The sequence below is a fragment of the Podarcis filfolensis genome (genome assembly GCF_964270895.1).
Source record: "Podarcis filfolensis genome assembly, chromosome: 2".
Taxonomy (NCBI): domain Eukaryota; kingdom Metazoa; phylum Chordata; class Lepidosauria; order Squamata; family Lacertidae; genus Podarcis; species Podarcis filfolensis.
This window is the reverse complement of record NC_139605.1, coordinates 3,059,189-3,079,837: the sequence shown is the minus strand read 5'-3', so window position 1 is coordinate 3,079,837 and position 20,649 is coordinate 3,059,189. Positions and strand designations below refer to the sequence as shown.

At 44.9% G+C, this 20,649-nt stretch overlaps 1 protein-coding gene and 1 long non-coding RNA gene across 2 annotated transcripts in view; one reads left to right on the top strand and one right to left on the bottom strand.

Annotated features, from left to right (window-relative positions):
* Positions 1 to 20,649, bottom strand: part of LOC310757463 — a 253,294-nt gene that overhangs the window by 135,030 nt on the left and 97,615 nt on the right. The gene's annotated exons all lie outside the window — the stretch shown is intronic.
* LOC310758069 (vomeronasal type-2 receptor 26-like) lies at positions 7,999 to 13,704 on the top strand (the record flags this gene model as incomplete). Its single annotated transcript, XM_083604007.1, has 4 exons — positions 7,999 to 9,469; positions 10,978 to 11,205; positions 11,651 to 11,777; positions 12,794 to 13,704. Exons 1-4 carry the CDS (start codon positions 8,726 to 8,728, stop codon positions 13,702 to 13,704), a joined length of 2,010 nt encoding a protein of 669 aa, XP_083460133.1. The 5' UTR covers positions 7,999 to 8,725.

Genomic DNA, 20,649 nt, shown 5'->3' with positions numbered 1-20,649 from the left:
TTCTGCACACTGAGGTCCAACACTCAGGGTCTTCTGCTGGCTCCCTCCCTGCGGGAAGTGAAGTTACAGGGCCTTCTCGTTAGTGGCACCCGCCCTGTAGAATGCCCTCCTACCAGATGTCAAAGAAATAAACAACTGTCTGACTTTGAGAAGACATGTCAAGGGAGCCCTGTTTAGGGAAGCTTTTAATATGTGATGAATTATTGTATTTTAATATTTTGCTGGAAGCCACCCAAAGTGATTGGAGAAACCCAGCCAGATGGACAGGGTATAAATAAATTATTGTTATTGTTATTGTTTTAAGGACTTTACCACGCAACATGGGAATCCACATTCATCTGAAGTTCGGGAGCAGTTGGACAATCCCCAGATTCAGGGGATCTCCATTTGTGGCCATCTGGTAGAAAAAGGGGAACTGGGTTTTATCATGAATAGTAGGAACAGTGTATCCATAACTTGCCCAGGATGCAAAGGGAGAGGCGAGTGCTGTGCTCTGGTTCCAGGACAAATCTCAGACAGTTGACCAACTATAGTCCCCCACACATGCACACAAAGAACAAGACAAAATGCTGACCGTGGGAGGAGAACGGGAGGAGGTCTTCCAGGAATGCCTCCAAACTCAATATTTTGTGGGACTGAATCACATCCCAGAATATTAGACTAGAGACTCAGCTACATTACTCAAAAAACTGTTTTGAATGCATTGTAAACAAGCAACATGGTTATTAAATGCTGTTGCGGCGTGTCATAGGGCATCTGACACCAGTCTTGAGTGCACCTGCTTCCAGGTTCCATCCCACCCTCACCTTTGGGAGAGTCCAAAAAGGAAAGAATGAAAAGCCCATGGCAGAGGCACAATTCCATCCTAACACCGAACCAGCCATACCTGTGGGATTTTGTAGATGCTTGACACAGGTGACATATGTCTAGAAATATCAGCTTCAGCATCTTCAAGAACAGCCAACAGGTTATTCCTCTTCCAACAGTCATAGTTTGGAATGTCTGCGTGCCCAGTAGAGAGCAGGTCTAGCAGGGCATCAGACGTCATCCATGCATTAGAATAATGGTCATAGATGACATAGCTGAGGGTGACATTGGGTAAGAGCCTGGGGTCCTGATTGATTTCACGAATGGCAGCCAGGAAGGACAGGATATTCCAGTATTTCCCATATTTAGAGCTAGAACGAAAAAGTGCCCCCCTCCACTGAATGAAAACAACATTTCTAATTCTTGCTGTATCTAAACTCTCAGCTGTTTCCAGCACAGAAAATAAAACAAGTCCACCCTGAGATGCTTAAATACCTTCCATTAGTGACCTGTAGGAGAGAGCAAAGGCCCATCAGCCTCACTGAAAGTGGACTGACACCATAGTGAAACTGTGACCACAACTTTCACCATCATGAACATTTCATGAATATTTTGCAGGTGGGATTCAAGCAGTTGGTCCCTTACCTTTACCGCCCCAACCTGGCCACAGTGATCCATGTGACGGCCACCTCCAGGCTTGACTACTGTAATTTGCTCTGCGCGGGGCTGCCCTTGAAGCTGTTCCAGAAATTCCACCAGGTGCAAAATGCTGCAGTGAGGCTCCTCACGGGGTCTCTGCCATGGGAGCATATTCACCCAGTGCTTTCCCAGCTGCACTGGCTCCCGGTGGAGTACAGGGTCAGATTTAAAGTGCTGGTTTAACCTTTAAAGCCCTTCATGGCCTAGGACCCTCGAACCTATGGGACCGCCTCTCCCGGTATTGCCCATGGAGGACCTTAAGGTCCATAAATAGCAACACCCTAGAGGTCCTGGGCCCTGAGGAAGTTAGATTAGCCTCAACCAGAGCCAGGGCTTTTTCAACACTGGCTCTGGCCTGGTGAGACCAGGTCCCTGCAGGATCTGATTTTTTTCTGTAGGGCCTGTTAGACAGAGTTGTTCCGCCTGGCCTTTGGCTTAGAGTCAATTTGATTCCCTCCCCCTCTTTCTTTTTCCTTTCTCCTTCTGTGATGGGGCTGCGTTTTAACGTTTTAATGTTGTATTTTAATCTTGTTTTTAAGTTGTATTCATTCAGCTTGTTTTTATTATTGCTTGTTAGCTGCCCTGAGCCCGGCCTTGGCTGGGGAGGGTGGGGAATGAATAAATAAATTATTATGATTATGATTATTATCATAGAGCACCACATAATCAGGATGAATGCTGAATCAGCAGGGTGTCTGGAGAAGCCTTGAAACAGGTGGAAAGCATTATTGTTTGGTTGACTGATTCATTGAATTAGAAGCAGGATGTCACCTCACGTTCCTCTCAAAAATGGGGTCCATTTTAGTGGACCCAAAGGAGAACTTTGGACAAATCCCTTGAGTTTCCATGAGAAGTAAAGGAAAGGGGAAGGGGGAAGAGTGATGTTGTGTCAGGCGTGGAGAGTTCTCCTCTCCCTTTGGTAACATCACAGATAAGAATTAACAAGCAGTTGATCTATTTATAGTCCTTTTATTACAGCACCATGTTGCAAGCAGAAATACACAGCTCTTTGCAAGGAGGGCATTTGGCTGCTCTAAATCCTCCTTCTGACTTCCGTAGCGTTTTAGGTGCCAATGGGAAGTTCTTCCCTCCCTCTGACTTCTTTGCTCTCTGATATGTTCAGACCTCCGAGTCTGTGGTGAGGGGGGTTCCCCACACTCTCAAGTGACATCTCAACTAGCTGCCCCCTCCCTTTGGGTTCCCTTGTCATTGTCTCGTACCTGGGCAACTCCTCCCTCAGCTGTTCAGCTTCTGTCTCTCTCTGCTTCTGAACACCCTGTGAACAAGGGTGTTTGTGTGACTTTTCCCCCTCCATCTCTCCATCGGAGAGGAAACTGGTCTGCCATAGAATGCATTCCCCTGTCCTCGTCTTTAGACTATTCCCTGACATGTTGTGATCATTTGGGTTGCCCTTTTTGTAAATTTTGATGTGTTATGGGGTGCTGCAAGTTATTATTCTCTCCCCAGTGCTATTTAAGATCTATACGCTATTTAAAATCTATATGAAGTCATGGGGTGCGGTCCTGAGGAGCTTTGGAGCAAGGGGCCACCAGTATGCCGATAACACACAGCTCTAGGGACATGGCTGGCAGTGCGATCTACTGAGCTTCTTGGGCTTGCTTGTCGGGAGGTTGGCGGTTTGAATCCGTGCGACAGTGGCAAGCTCCCATTGCTCTGTCCCAGCTCCTGCCAACCTAGCAGTTTGATGTTGTTTTTTAATTTTTTTATTTGAATAAAATAAATAAAGAAACATACAACAAAAAGCAATACAAGATTCAAATGCCAAAATTACGCTGAATCTCCTGACTTCCCCCCAACCCTTCTGTAGGTCCTAGTGGTAATATTTACACCTGCATATCAAAACTGTCCAAATTTTGTCTTTCCAAATTGTCCATACTTTCCATTAATTTACAAGTGTGGTTAAAATCCTGCTAATGTTTTAACCTGCTCACAATGGTCTTGCTTTCTGAGCTTCCCAGTTAATTTTGCCATTTCAGCATAGTCCATCAACTTGGTTTGCCATTCTTCTCTGCTCAGGGTTGTTTTTTCCATCTCTGGGCTCGTAGCATCCGTGCAGCTGTTGTCGCATACATAAACAATCTTTTCTGGTCCTTTGGTATGTTGGTACCTATAATTCCTAATAAGAAGGCTTCTGGTTTTTTAAACAAAAGTTATTTTAAACATTTTTTCCAATTCATTATATATCATCTCCCATAATTTTTCAGTTAGTTTATAGCCAAGTGGGGGGAGAATGTGGGAATTTTCCAATGTTATCCTGATGACAGTGAAGAGACTGAGGATAATCAACAGCAAAGGCCCACACCCACTAATGAAGATTCTGAATCTGAATCTGAAACTGAATCGTATGATTCAGGGGATTTCAAGAGTGCTATGGCCTCTATGCGACCCTCTGAAGGCTCTGATCGAGAACTGGAGGAACCACTGTTCCCTATACAGTAGGCCACTTTTCTCCTAAGAAAGAAGAGGAGAGTGTTGAAGACTTATGACTAATTCGCAGGTCTGAAAGAGCCACGAGAGGTAGACCTCCAAAGAGATTTGCTGATTAATTTACACATCCACCACATATGATAAAAGGGAACAAGGTCCCATAAATTTCAAATCTGTTTTCCATTACCTCTCCCAATCTGCCATTTGTATATTGTGTCCCAAGTCCCAAACTCTGGCTTCCATCAAGGTGTCCCATCGTGCCAGAAGCGGTTTAGTCCTGTTGGCCACATGACCCGGAAAGTTGTCTGTGGATAAACACCCGATCCCTCATCCTGATAGCGAGATGAGCGCCACTCCCCATAGTCGCATTTGACGAGACTGAACCATCCAGGGGTCTTTACACCTTTACATTAACACACAGCTCTCCTTCTCCATAACAGGAGAGTCTGTGAAGGCTTGTGACCAGTGTCTGGATGCAGCAGTGGACTCCATAAGGTCCAATAAACTGTGTTCAAATCCTGGAAAGTCCACTTACCTTTAATGGTCAGGCGGTGTTGCGGCCAACCAAGTCCACGCCCGCAATTTGGTGCCCTGCTGGGGAGGGTTGCAGCCTGCCTGCGGATTGACCAATTGTGCCAGGCTTAGGTGCAGGCATTCCACAGGGGGTGGGCCCAACTGGCCAATGGGCATTGCTTGGCCCCGCTCCCTGGAGGGATAACTTGGGGCCTGCCCAGGCCTCCTCCCCAGTTTGTCGTTGGATCTCCCACCCTCCGCCCCCTTTTTCATATGTCTTATTTCCATACTAAGACCTTCCTATGAACACTGTCAGCAGCCATATTTGGGGCCTGGTGTCGGAACTCTGCATGACCGAGCTACTCCTCCTCGGACATTCTCCGTCATCTCCACCGACAGTAATAAATGGCCTAAGCCTTTGATGAGGCTCTAAGCACGTTCTCATTCCCCAGAGTATACAAACATCAGCAGAAGGACGAGAAATATATGAGCTACATTGCTACGTTTTATTTCTAACTACGCAGGACAGAAAAGAATATACATCTGCTCTCTGTGAAGGCAGAGAACCAACTGGAACAAAGAAACAGGAAACCAGTAATAACAACATCCGTCTCTCGTGTCCCGTGAAACTTCCAACAGTCTGGAGTGTAAACAGAGTCTTGTGACTCCAAAATCTGCACAGTGGCATAAACAGAAACCTAACACCTGTCAGGAATTTTTCCACTTGGCAACTTGGCCCTGGCCATTTGATTTTCGCCTTCCTCATCGCAGTACTCACAACTTTGTGAGGTTAGGCATTGGGTAAGCCTTAGTCTTGGCTGGAGGGGAGGTTACAGCCTCTGTCCACCACTCCTTGGTTAAGGGTATCCTGTTAAAGGGATCTGTGAGGAGTTGCTACTGTCTGGATGCCCAGGTGGGGGCTAGGGCCATAGCACTCCTCCAACAGGGACCCCTCGGTGGTTATCCCTATTTGATGTAAGTCATGGGGGGCAGGTGTGGACTACCCTTAGAATCACCCCCAGCAGATGGACTGGCGTGGAATAAATAGCTATACGCAATGCCGATGCCAAACCATTCACATCTGTAATCAATAGAGCTGTGGCTCATTTGGACCCAATGTTATGCTGTTGTCTTGTCTGGTTTTTCATCACTTAGGGAGTGACAGGAACACAGGAGCTTGGCGCACAATTTGTAGGCTCTTTGGATGATTCCCACTTCTAGGTGGAGTTGCACTTCCCCTAAAATAGCAAGTGCATAGTTTGGGGGTACTCTTGGATACACCTTTGTCACTAGAGACCCATGTGTCCTCTATGGCTGTTTGTGAACAGGAATAGCTTGACCACTGGAGCAATGGAAAAGTTGGAGCTGGACTACTGCAATGCACTCTTTCTGGGGCTGCCCTTGGGTCTGGTGCAGAATCTCTAGTTGGTGCAACGTGATGTGGCCAGATTGTCCTTCCGAGATTTTGGTCAAGAACATCTGGCACCCCACCCCCCATTTGAAGGACTATCCACTTAAACCTATTTTCTGCTTTCTGCAACTTCCATTCCTGATCCACCAGAGGACCTCTTCTCTTATTCTATAACTACTAAGCTTACATAGGAGGCACCTTGTTGAAAGCTTTTTGGGAATTCCAAAATTCCAAAATGTCTGTTTCTTTATTAAATTTCTACACTGTCCTTCACCCAATGATCTTAGGGTGGATCACAGCATAAAAATACAGGATAAGACCAAAAAGTATATAATAAAAACAAGAACAAAAACAAAACAAAAAACCTACAAAAAAATCTCCTGAATCGCCTCTGTCTTTACGTGAAATTTCAGTTCCCTTGGTCACCTCTCAAATTCATCAGAATAGCCCTATCCCGTGTTAGCATCAGTGCGGGGGAGGGGGGGATTCTGCAAGGGCTCACGTATGATAGTTCAGGGAACTTCTAACTCTTAATCTTGGCATTTTTCACCAATCTTTGGCATTTGCATCTCACAGTTTGGAGGCAGATCTTGGAGTTTTCGCAAACATGTTTTTCTTCAGCCCTGCAGTTGCAGGTGGAGCTGCGTAAAGTGTCTAGGAACTTGCAGAGGTGGTACTACTTCTCCGTATAATTATCAAAATGATAGTGTGTGTGGTTTTTTTGCTTCCAAAGATCACATTTGAGTCCACTAAACGTGATGTTATGGTTATGAGGCAGAAAGGTCTGGCAGATATATGCCTCCTGAGCCACTCAAAACTTGGGGGGGCTGAGATTTAGGACAGATGATAACTGCACCAGAATGAGGTTGGCTTGACTTCTCTCCACTTCAGATGTGACCCCTTTGCAGGGCTCCGTTAGTAAGAAGAAAGTTACTGCATCTTGCAAGGACCACAACAAAAGACTTCTAATTCTTTGTAAGGGAGGTGCTCGTTCCTGGGAGGAAAAAAGATGGTCCTCATTCTACTGCTTCTACTGCCTTATGGGGACTGTGGGAAACTGAAGACAAAATGCCTCTTGTCTTTGGAAAGGGATGAGATAGATTCACCTAATTATTTCAGGCCAGGAGACCACCTCATCAGTGGGGTCCTTTCTGCCACAAACACTGTGTTTCATCATCATATCTTTAGCCAATGTCCTTCCACCAGCTTTTATTGGTAAGACGTTTTGTGGGGATGGATATTAAATATTAAAATATTATTAAAATAAAATATTAAACTACAGTGGTCTGTTAAACATTAAAAGCTTCCCTAAACAGGGCTGCCTTCAGTTGTCTTCTAAAAGTGTAGAAGTTGTTCTTCTCTTTGTCATCTGGTGGGAGGGTGTTCCACAGGGCAGGTGCCACTACCAAGAAGGGCCTCTGCCTGGATCCCTTTAACTTGGCTTCTTGGAGTGAGGAAACCTCCAGAAGGCCCTCAGCGCTGGACCTCAGTGTCCGGGCTGAACGATGTGAGTGGAGACGCTTCTTCAGGCCGTTTAGGGCTTAAACGTCAGCACCAACACTTTGAATATATTATGTCCCACATCCTTCGCCCATTTTATAATACCGCAATTTACCTGGTCCTCTTTAGTGTCCCATTCCAAAAGCTTGTAAACGTACTGAGAACCAATGCAGATCTTTCAAGATTGGTGTTATGTGGTCTCGGCAGCCGCTCCCAGTCACCAGTCTAGCTGCCGCATTCTAGATTAGTTGTAGTTTCCGGGTCACCTTTAAAGGTAGTCCCACATAGAGCGCACTGCAGTAATCCAAGCGAGAGATAACTAGAGCGTGCATCACTCTGGCGAGACAGTCTGTGGGCAGGTAGGGTCTCAGCCTGCATACCAGGTGGAGCTGGTAGACAGCTGCCCTGGACACAGAATTGACCTGCGCCTCCATGGACAGCTGTGAGTCCAAAATGACTCCCAGGCTGCGCACCTGGTCCTCCAGGGACACAGTTACCCCATTCAGGACCAGGGAGTCCTCCACAGCTGCCTGCCTCCTGTCCCCCCAAAACAGTACTTCTGTCTTGTCAGGATTCAGCCTCAATCTGTTAGCCGCCATCCAACCTCCATCTGCCTCACACAGGACCTTCACTGCCTTCACTGGTTCTGATTTGAAAGAGAGGTAGAGCTGAATATTAGAGGTAGAACAGAAATATCACTTGGACAGTGCTGGCATGTATATAATTTCTCCCCCCAGGAAAGGACCCACAAAGTACTGGCAGCTCCTCTCCTTCTTGTATGCCATTCAAGCGATCAACCAGAATCAAAAGCTGTTACCCAACATCACCCTGGGCTACAGCATCCATGAGAACTTTTTTGATGGAAGGGTGACCTATGATGCTTTGCTAGACATGTTGTCAATTGGGCAGCTGAACTTTCCAAACTACAGCTGTGGTAAACAGACTAACTTACTGGCTGTTCTCGAAGGGTCCGACTCTCAAAACTCCATCCAGATTTCAAACGTGTTGGGCATCTATAAAATCCCACAGGTAGGAATGGAGAGAGGTATAATAGCATTATGATATTGGCAGTCTTATTTTCAACTACCCTCCTGTTGATCCCTAGCATCAAATTTGCCTTCTTTACGGCTGCCACAACCTTCAAGGAAATCACTGTTCCCACCAAAGGGTCCTTGCACTAGACCTTCCTCCTTCCTAAGACCTTCCCAATCTCATGTTGGGCTTAGAAATATTTAGGCTTTGATCTGAAATCAAACAAGATACAAATCTTCCTTCTCTTCCCAGGTCACTTATGCTTTTGTCTCTCATGTTCTGAATGATAAGAGGCATTTCCCTTTTTTCTACCGGATGCTCCCCAAAGAAGAAGCCCTGTACCCAGGGATTGTCAAGCTGCTCCAGCACTTCCGATGGACGTTGATTGGCCTCCTTGCACCAGACAGCGACAATGGAGAGAGGTTCCTGAAGAGCTTGACACCCGTGCTCATCAAGAGCGGAGTCTGTGTTGTCATCTCACAAAGCATCCAAGGACTGAATACAAATGGAGTATACATACCTCGTCTTCCATTCCGCAAGTGGAGGCAAGTGCATGTATTTGTTTACTACGGGGAAAGGAGTTATTTCTTAAATGGACTACAAATTATACAACAGTTTTTTGACATATTGATGAAATCCATTGTTGGGAAAATCTTCATCACAACAGTTTTGTGGGATGTCGCCCTGGAGCTGATGTATAATGAGATATCTTTCCAACACATCCATGGTATATTTTCCTTCTTCACTGAGACAAGTAAAGGGGCAAAATACGGTGATTTTCTACCCTTTTTCTTTGGTATTAAGAAGTTTTGGGAGGATGCTTTTAATTGTTTCTATTTAAAGCATGCATTCTCAGTGAAAGGCCGGACAAGATGCAGAGAGAGAGGGAAACTGGAGAGGCTTCCCCAAGATGATCTGGAAAGAATCCTCTCTCTAGACAGCTACAGGATCTACAACACTGTGCAAGCCGTGGCTCGTGCCTTAAATGCTGCATATTCATCTAGATCTAAGCAGAGGGGAAGTGAGAGAATGGGACTTCAAAGGCTACAGCCATGGCAGGTATTTTCTTTCCCTTCATAGACATCTCAACTGAGCATGACAATTGATTGTAGTGTTGCACATATTGAATATTGTGCAGTTTGAAACGATTGGAAGCATAAGAACTGGAAGCATTCATTTCCTTTTGGAAATGAATTATTGTCCAGGCGCATAGAAATATTATTCACTCTTTACTCACAAACTCTTTATAACAGAATGAGAACATCATTCTGTCCAGCACAGGCTCGGGATCTCTCTCTCTCTCTCTCTCTTTTACCTTCAGGAGAGCTTCCTTTACATATTGCCTCTATTGAGTTTTGGAGCCAAAGACAAAAAGGCAACTCCCTTCAAAAAGGAGATATTGCAATCCAAAACCTTCATCACATGATCTAAGGTTACAACACTCACATGTTAAACCAGTTAGTTAATCTTAATCTCAGCAAGAGCCCAGAGCCCTTTAGAAAAAAACTACTATGGAAAAAACCCAAAGTTTGCAAAACACATTACCCGTTTTCCATTTTAAACCTTCCTTAATACATATACATTTTTCATTTCTGTTTGCTATTCTTATTCTTGCCTCATTGCACAGCCCCCCGAGCAACTGCTCCCATCATGTGCCCAATTCTCCTTTCCCCGCAAGTTGGAATTATTTTTGGCAGGGGAGATGACATTGATCAGGCTGTCTCTAGTCTCTATTCCTTTCACACCCACTTGACTCTGCTCTGGCTCTCTGCTCCCTCCACCAAGCTCCTGCCTTTCCCTGCTGAAGCCCATATTAGAGATTTCATTCAGTTTGCCTTGAAAGGAAAAACGAACCTAATTCACTCTTTCTGAAAGAATCCAAGGGGGCAGCATCCTTCAAAAACATGCTTACTAGGAGAAAATCACACAGAAATGCTGAAGAATTCTGATGAGTTTCTATTATTATTTAAAAAATGCTTCAGAAATGTGGAGAACTGAATTTAAGATTGGGGTTTGTGTGTGAGAGAGAAAACAGTATGAACCAAAAGTGACAAGATCCCTCCATTACTATTTGAGTCTGCAACCAGCTCTAAGCAAAGGGGAAGTGGATTGTCATTATGCTTCCATTATTATTATTATTATTATTATTAGATAATTTTTATTAAATTTTCAGTCTAACAATTCCAAATAAACATTTTACAAACTCTAAAATATCCGATAACTTCCCTTCTTCTCTTTCCGTGGTTCATTTTACATCTTATACACCCCTGTATATTTTGCTATAACCAAATCAGTTTTCTACTTTTACATCCATTAAACATTATTTATGTGGTTGAATTTATCTTAATGCTGCCACCGTTTTCAGCTGCATACAGTTATTTTCCCTATACTCAATAAATGCTTTCCACTCTTCTGTATGTTAAATCTGCAATTTCTGCATATTCCGTCCACTTAAGTTGCCAATCCTCTTTAGCTGGGACCTCGCTCACTTTCCATTTCTGGGCCAGCAAAACAGGGGCCTATGCTTCCCTTTATTCTAAATGCTCTCATCTTTGCTTCTGTTCCAGCTCCACCCTTTCCTAGGAAACACCCAGTTCTACAATTCTTCCATGGACAGAGTGTATTTGGATGAGAACGGGGAGCTGGCAGCCGACTTGGACATTGTGAACTGGGTGGTGTTCCCCAATAAATCCGTCCTCAGAGTGAAGTTTGGGAGTATTGACAGACAGGGATCCCCAGACCTGAAGTGCTCCATCGACCAGGAGGCCATTGTGTGGCCCAAGTGGCTCAATCAGGTGACGGGGAGTGGGAATTATGCCTGTCATTTTGCTCTCTTTTCTATGAGCTCTAATAAGTGCTCCCTGTTCTGTGGGCTGCTGCCCTCACTTGCCTGTCAACTCCAGCACTGGGCCGTTGTTCCAGATAGTTCCTACAGCTCCTCTGCTCAGCTGGGTGCCAAAGAAGGCTTCCTGCTAAACTGTGTGAATGGGGAAAGGGGGGTTCCTCGCTTTTCTCTTGTTGCATGTATTTTATCAGTAGCGAATAGCTCATGGCCCATATACAGAACTTTCTTTAATGGAGGTCCTTTGTTTTTTTCTGAATTTAATCATGAATCATTCATGTAATGGACAGTGATGGGAAATGCTGAGTTTCAAGCTATAGTCTAGATGCTACAGCAGATGACAACATACTATTTCTCAAAGAACAATTTTCATTGACGCTCTTCGTCTTTGTGCCTAGACCCTTCCTACTTCCAGGTGTGTGGAAAGCTGTCGCCCTGGATCCGTCAAGGTGATTCAGGAAGGGAAGCCTCTTTGCTGTTATGAATGTCTTCCCTGTGCAGAAGGGACCATCTCCACTCAGGAAGGTGGGTGACTCCAAGGGAAAGGCTGGCCTTGGGGAAGAGAGAAGGGTTCAGTCAGGAATCTCTCAAAACCATTTCTGGGCAGGATCAGGCTGGTATGCTTCATGTGTGGGAGAGAACTGGGTGGTTCAAATTATCATCATCATCAATCTCCTTTTATGATTATTGTTTACGATATTGTTCTAAAATGTATCATCATCATCATTATATATAAATATATTAAGCTGATTGGGAAAGGAGGATATAAACATGTCAATCACTAAATGCCTGCCCACCCATTTCCCACTTCTTAGCCCTACTATTCATCCTTACTCCAAAAAATGCCTTTGGTCAAATGTGAAGGAGGGAGGTCTAAACCACGGAGCCTCTTGGTCTTGCTGATCGGAAGGTCAGCAGTTTGAAACGGGGCTGAGGTCCCGTTTCTCTGTCTCAGCTTCTTCCATCCTAGCAGTTTGAAAGCACACCAGTGCAAGTAGATGGATAGGTTTCACTGCAGTGGGAAGGTAAACGGTGTTTCCGTGCGCTCTGGCATTCGTCATGGTGCCCCTTTGCGCCAGAAGCGGTTTAGTCATGCTGGCCACATGACCCAGAAAGCTGTCTGTAGACAAACACCAGCTCCCTTGGCCTGAAGCAAGATGAATGCTGCACCCCATAGTTCTCTTTGACTAGATTTAACTGTCCCGGGGTCCTTAAGGAGGGAGATTCTTATGGACCTAGGGTAGATATTAGACTTCTGCACAGACCCCTGATCCTCCTTTTGGCCCTGGTATAGGGGGCTCCAAGCAGCCCAACCTGCCAGAGGCCAAGCTGGGGATCTCTAGCCCTGGAATCTGTCCCAAATTTCTTCGGGGTAGAGCTAATGTTTAGAAAAACCTAATTAAATACCTGTAGTGATCTGTGGCTGTCCCAGACTGACTTGGTCTACAACTGAATCCCTCCCCAGAGGCTAGATACTGCTCAGGGCTTGGCTGAATCCAGAGTAGTAGACATTACTCTCTCTCTCTCTCTCTCTCTTGCAGATGCAGACCATTGCCAAAAATGCCCAGAAAATCAGCATCCAAACATGAACCGAGATCAATGTGTGTTCAAGCATATCACCTTCCTAGCCTATGAAGAATCTCTGGGGGTTGTCCTACTTTCCCTTGCCCTCCTGGGGTCCTTAGCCACAAGCTTTGATTTAGGAATCTTTATTAAATACAACGAAACTCCCATAGTCAAAGCCAACAACCGGGACCTCTCCTACATCCTCCTCGTCTCCCTCCTGCTTTCCTTTTTGTCCTCCTTCCTGTTCATTGGGAGGCCAAGGAAAGGGACCTGCCTGTCCCAACAAATAGCCTTCAGCATCATCTTCTCTGTTGCTGTTTCTTCTGTGTTGGCAAAAACCATCACTGTGGTTCTGGCCTTCCTGGCCACCAAGCCAGGGAACTCAGTGAGGAGATGGCTGGGGAAGAGTCTGGCCAACTCCATTGTCATTTCTTGTTCCTGTGTCCAAGTTGTCATCTGCATGATCTGGCTGGGGATCTCACCACCATTCCCAGACTCTGACATGCACTCCCAGCCTGGGGAGATCATCCTGCAGTGCAATGAAGGGTCTGTTGCCATGTTTTACATTGCCCTTGGCTACATGGGCTTCCTGGCGGCCATCTGCTTCACGGTGGCTTTCCTAGCCAGAAAGCTGCCTGGGGCCTTCAATGAAGCCAAGATGATCACCTTCAGCATGCTGGTCTTCTGCAGTGTTTGGGTGTCCTTTGTGCCCACCTACCTGAGCACCAAGGGGAAGTACATGGTAGCCGTTCAGGTCTTCTCCATCTTGGCCTCCAGTGCTGGGCTCCTGGGCTGCATCTTCATTCCCAAATGCTACATTATTTTGCTGAGACCTGATCTGAACACAAAGGAGCACCTGACAGCAAAAACTAAAAATAGCACCTGATTCTTAAAATATTATTTTTCAAGAAGGTAGGGAAGTGAGATTCTTGAAAAATGATGTTTCAGTTTAAAAAACCATTACCCTCATTTGATCATGTAGAACCAACCAACTTAATGGAAGTAGTTATGAAATTTGGATCTGGCTGAAAATTTGTTAAAACTTAGATATAGATCACATAGATCACAGGGAATTCACATTACCAAAATTTTGTAATTATTCTTGGAAGGGAACAAGGATGTCCACTGTCACTCCTGTTATTTCTCCAAGTGAATCTCCAGCCCCCGGCTCTCTCACTTCCTCATTCATCATCACCTCCTCTGCGGGTGCTGCTAAGTACCCTCTGTCTTTGAGCTCTTTGCTCTCCTACTTTTAAGGCTCGCTGGGTTCTGGGAGATGGTGGGTCTAGAATGCTTTCTAATGACGTGTCAGCCAGGTGTTGCTCTGGCTCTCCCATGATTTCCCAACTTTCCCCCTCATCTGCCTCTGAGCCGTGACTTCCGTCAAACCCCTGTTGTCAATCTATACTGTCTTCTTCCTCTTCCTCCTCCCTGGGAGGGTCAGGATGGAGAGGTGGCCTCCCCCATTCCTCCCCGGCCCTTGGTCATCTTGGTCACTCTCCACCCCATACCTGCCAACTCATCAATCTCTTCCTTAATTTATGGTGCCCAGAACTGGACACCGTATTCCAGGTGTGGTCTGACCAAGGCGGAATAGAGTGGGACTATTACGTCCCTTGATCTGGACACTATACTTCTGTTGAAGCAGACTAAGATTTCACTTTTATAAACTTTATAGAACTGTTTAGAACTTTTACAGCTGCCTGGAACTTCCAAAACTGTGTTGGAGAATCACGGGAGGCGGGAGCCATCCGTACTCCAGGCACCAGGAAGCAATCAGGGTGCGTAGCGCAATCAAAGTGGTGCGGGAACTTTATGATCCTTGTGTTCAGGACCCTTGTGTTTCTGGGACCCATAGATGGCTGTGGGGACATGCAACAGACCACGCTTATAGAGAGTTTGCATGAAACCCACAAAAATGGTTAGCTCCATTGGGCCCTTAACTTTAGAAAAAGGGGGAGTTTCAGGGAGCATGTGGAAGATTGGGGGAAATCAAAACCCATTCCTCCTGATCAGAATTGATGAGTTGATGACCACTGTAAGCAGATGAAAACATTAGCAAGATTGCAATAACACTTGTAATGTAGCAATTGCTATGGAGAAAATGGAGTGATGTAAAATATGGACTATTGAACAGTATGCAGTTGAACCCATGGAGGGGAAGCTGCGAAGTCCAAAGATTTGGAGAGATCTTTAAATATAGATATGTATGGCTGTATTGTTATAATCTTATACTTGTAAAATCAAATAAAAACTATTAAAAGAAAAGATTTGATGAGTTGGTTGTGTTGAGTGCTCACAGCCCATCCCAAGCAAAACATTCAGGTTCATTGGGCCCTTAATCCAAAATGGGGGCTGAAGGGGCCACATGGGTCAGGGGTACTTGAAACCCATTCCTTGTGACCAAGAACAAGAGGAAATTCACATAGGGGGTTCAAGCAACCCAGCCTGAAAACAATATTAGGTTCATCCCTTTCTTAAACCAAAATAGGATTTCAGGGGCCACTTGGAAGTTTGGGGCGCTCTAACACAACCCTTGGGATTGCAGGGGGATGAGATGGTTGTGCACAACTTGCCACCCTCAAAAATATGTTTGTGGTGACATTTAAAACTAGCCCGTTTGGGGTGTCCTAAAAGCACGAGGGAAAGAAGGAAGAGCACAGCCACTTTTCATTTGTGATGTAGGCTTTTTGCTCTATCCCTCTCACTGTCTGCAGCTGTTTAGGGAATTGACAAGACAGGGGATATTTTATGCACCAGACTTTTCAGACTCAGTGCGAGAAATTATGAATCTCTGGAGAAATCCCTGGGAAAAATAAGAATATTTATGAGGTGGGGAAGCATCGCCCTGGCAACCTTCTGGAGTCTCTCTGTGGCTTGAGGAGCAGATGCAGAGCTGGAGAAAACATGTTTGCAAGAACACAGAGAAGCAGCTGCCCTGTTTTGACATGGGCCAGCATAGGGTGGAAAAGTCAGCTTGGATTTTAAATAGCAATGCACCTTTCGTTGGGGTCAGGACCTATATATTCTTTTAGGATGTATGCAAATATATATACGCTCTACATAGAGTATCTACATCTGGACACTGTGAACTCATGAAACCCACTCCCTTTACAAGGAGATTCTTATTCTTTATTATTTATCGAGTTTATTTACCGTTGTATACATAGAGTTCTCAGCGGACTTCACAGAAAAGATCACAACATATATAATCAGAATAAAAACAACAACCCAATAACACCCACCCCCCGAAAGGAGCCACATTTTAAAAGGGTATAGGATGTCAATCAGGTCAACCAAAGGCCTGGTTAAAGAGGAAGGTTTTTGCCCGGTGCCTAAAGGTGTATAATTGTAGCACCCTGCTTGTGGTTAACGCTTAGCTGGAATGAAATATTCAACGCAGCAATAGAGAAATTAAAATAATAATTTATTTGTCAGACAAATAAATGTGAGGCACAGTGGTATATGGTTACCAAGCTCTGGCCTGCCCTCCTGCCATTATGGCCAGCACTTATATTTCCTCAATCCAGCCCCCTTTCTCCTCCCTTTGGCTGCCTCTGTCCAATCAGCCTGGTTGAAATTCCTATTGGCTGTTTGCTAGAACCAATCATAAAAGATACACCCATTTCCTATTACCTTTTATGGGAGACAGAGAGCTATATTTTCTTCTATTCATAAATGGCAAATAAGTAGTCATATATCTTACATTTACCTCGACCAGGCACCTTCATTACCAGATAACCTTTGGCCCCTCTTGCCCTATTCCCTGCAAAACAGATGGCTAATGGTTCTAATTTTTATCTTAAACAGATATTTTGGGTTCACCTCCTCACACACCATCTATGAAAGATCTCCTTCTTTGGAGGTCTTTAAGCAGAGACTGACAACCATATGTCAGGAGTGCTCTGATGGTGTTTCCTGCTCGGCAGGGGTTTGGACTCGATGGCCCTTGTGGTCTCTTCCAACTTTATGATTCTATGATTCTATGAAATAAGAATCTAACATTTCTTACTTTCTAAATCCTTTGCATAATTACATTTAAGCCAATATATTTCATAACATATATAGTTTTTTAGAAGAAAGGGAATTTAGTAAAAGCTAAGCTAAATTCTAAATTCTAAAGATTCAAAGCAGTTTCAGAGAGCTGCTTTGCCTAGTCCAGTTGCTGTTTATTTGCCCTTTTAACCTTATGAAAATGTGGCTCAAGTCTCTAATGGGAGGCACAATAATTATTACTATTTACCAACTCTTAATTGTGTTTTGCAACTTGATTATTCTATAATTTGTATGGTCAGTGTGACCTTTTGCTCCTAGCCTGTAATTTCCTTTTACAACCTTGAGGCACTGCTATAGATCAGGGGGGGCCTTGATCAAGAAGATAACCAGCTCCCAGAGTATGGTTTCTGCCTGGCATGAGAGATACAAACATTTACAAATATATATATTTTTTAAGCTCATTTTAAAATACAATTCTTGATCAGATGCCTCATCATGAAGGCGCCAGGCAAACTTCCCTGGCAAGAGCATTCCACAGACAGGAAGCCACTGCAGAGAAGGCCCCGTTCTCGTGTTGCTGCCCTACAGACCTCTTGAGGAGGAGGCACACGAAGGAGGGCCTCAGAAGATGATCTCAGGGTCCCAGTAGGTTTATATGGGAAGAGGCGGTCCTTGAGGTATTGCAGTCCTGAGATCATTCTGACATGCTTGGATCTCCACATCCCCCAGGCCATCTTCCCCCTTACCCGACACATTCTCCACTAACAACCTTCCGCACCATCTGAATTATCACAGAAACTTTGCCTACTTGCACATTCTCTGAGGTTTACAAAGAACTCCAAGGATTTTCAGTCATCCCCACCAAACAGAACTTTATTTCTCCAATACAACACAACTTAAGTACAGGCAACTCGCCGTTTGGGTCATCGCACAGCAGCAGTCATGCAAAAGCCCATTTTGCCCCCCCCCTTGTCTTCTGGGTCCGAAAATGACGTGTGGGTTGCACACGCACGTCAATCTATCGCTCGCACGATGGTTTCCACTTCCATAAGAAAAAATCCTTACTAAAATACTAAATTTCATAGCGTAAGTTTTGACCTGCTTATCTCCCATACAGCCGTAACATATAATTCATCTCTAACAGCAACAGCTTGGAAGGAAAATTAGGGGGGAATCAATGATGAAGTATTTAAATTACATCTTTAAATATTCCCTCATTGCGAGAAGTGAGGTTACAGGGAACCAGACAGAGGGCCTTCTCGGTAGTGGCGCCTGCCCTGTGGAATGCCCTCCCTTCAGATGTGAAGGAAATAAGTAGCTATCTTATCTTTAAAAGACATCTGAAGGCAGCCCTGTTTAGGGAAGCTTTTAATATTTAACGCTGTATTGTTTTTAACACTCGATTGGAAGCTGCCCAGAGAGGCTGGGGAAACTCATCCAGATGGGCAGGGCATAAATAATAATAATAATAATAATAATAATAATAATAATAATAATTCAAAATTATGTATAAGTAAGGCATCTTTTCTATCTACACTGATGTCCCTATGATGAGCTTTCTACCTGAACAATCTTCCACATTTTCTATGCTAACATCCTTCTGAAGATTTCTTCTTCTCTAGTAGGATTTCTGTTTATCACTGAAACTTTTTTCCATCCTTCGTGGGCTTAATTCGTTCAGGGAATCATAGAGTCGGAAGGGCCTGGATGGTAATCTAGTCCAAACCCCTGCAAAGGGAGAATCTTAACTAAAGCATTCATGACAGGTGGCTGTCCAACACTCCAAAGAAGGAGAGTCCACAATCTTCCAAGGTGAGGGAGTCTGTTCCACTGTCAAACAGCTCTTACTGTCGGAAAGTTCTTCCTGACATTTAGTCAGAATCTTCTTCCTTGGAACTTGAATCCATTGGATCTGATCCTACCCTCCAGAGCAAGAGAAAACAAGCTTGCTCCATCTTCCATGGGACAGACTTTTAGATATTTAAGTTGCTCTATCACATCTCCTCTCAGTTTCCTCTTTTCCAGGCTACACATACCCAACTCCTTCAACCGTTCCTGAGACTTGTTTCCAGACCCTTCATCATCTTGGTCGGTCTCCTCTGCGCATACAATCTTCTTCAATTGTGGTGCCCAGAACTGGACACAGTATTCCATGTGTCTGCTGATCGAGGCTAAATAGAGCAGTACTATTCAGCCTTGGTCAGGCCACACCTAGAATATTGTGTCCAGTTCTGGGCACCACAATTTAAGAAAGCCTCTCCTCCTTACAGAGGGGAGGAGTTGTGAGCGGGAGCTGTTTCCCGTGTCGGCAGGGGGCGTTCCGGCCCCTGCCCAGCTGGCCCGGCTGCCACATCACGCCCCCTGGTAGCCAACCAGTCAGGTGGAGGCTTGGGGGTGGGGTTTAGCCGCTCAAATGCTGCCGCGGCAATGCTTCCCTTTCATTGCGCTGCTGGTTTTCGTCAGATCAGCCACACACCATAGCTTGGTTCTTGACCTTGCTATGGACCTGTGGTTGGTTGCCTTGGTTGCCGAACTGGCTAATTGGCACCAGCCACTTGGTTTTTCTCCTACCTCGTAGCAAATCGTCACAACTTTTTGGATATTGGCGGTTAAGCATTGGAATATGTTTGCGTATTGGAGGGCAGGGTGTGGCCATCGCCTTCCTCTGCACTTTATGGGTATTCCGGTAAAGGAATCTGGCGGTCGTGGATCCTGTCCGACGCCCTTGTGGTGGCTAGGGCCATGGCACGACCCCCGGTGACATCAGGGGGAGCGTACAGTTGTATTTGCATCAACAGGCTCCTCCTACTGGTGGTTAACCCTTGTTAGACTCACCCCTTCCTGTTGTTTTATCCAATGGCTAAGCCAATACCTCTCACGTGCTGTAATCAATAAAGTTGTGGCCTTTTTTAGTCCATTAACCTAATAAGGTGAAGGAAAGGATTGGACCCTGATTAATAAAATACACACGAGGCTTGGCCAGCAAGACTCTGGGAGGAAATGCCAATAATAATAAGCCACACCCTGGCCCAGGTCCCTTTTATTAACAACTCTTAACACAGCTATTGTAAGAACCAATCAGATTTCCTCTGAGCATTTCAAAAAATCCCCCACGTGGGACAAAGTCAGATCAGAGAAATCCTTTTACCTACAAAGAAACTATTTCCTACTTGAGCATGCATATGTGGTTAAGCTAAATAAACAGGAACCAAGGAGGAATGCATTTAGGAAACCCAGAGGTCATAAACCTATAGGAAAGAAAGACAGTATTTACCATCTCCTTGTGAACTCTCTTCCTGGCCCTTAAGATTTACCTAAAGATTAACAAAATCTACATCAAAGCTACTTTCTGTCTTTATGTACTGAGGATGCCCGGTGAAGCAACTGGTCTGTATTTTAGAATGCTATACGTGACTGTCAGGCAGTGAGAAAATGGCAGAGGTGCAGAGGCTTGTGGGATTCGATCAGAAATCCTGTCAAATGGCTCAAGCCCAGTCAAAGCAATGCGTTCATTGCTGACACAATGGCTTGCTACATTTTCCATAATTCCTCATAGCAATCCCACCTGACCACCACAATTAACTGCTGGAGTCATGTTGTGTGGGGGAGAGACACCGCATCCTGACACTTTCATCAAGGTTCCTCCTGAGTAAGCTTAGTCGCCATGGAATAAGAGAAGAGGTCCTCTGGTGGATCAGGAATGGAAGTTGCAGGAAGCAGAAAATAGTATTAAGTGGATAGTTCCTTCAAATGGGGGGCTGTGGTGCCAGATGTTCTTGACCAAAAGCTCGCAAGAACAATCTGGCCACATCATGTTGCATCAGCAAGATTCTGG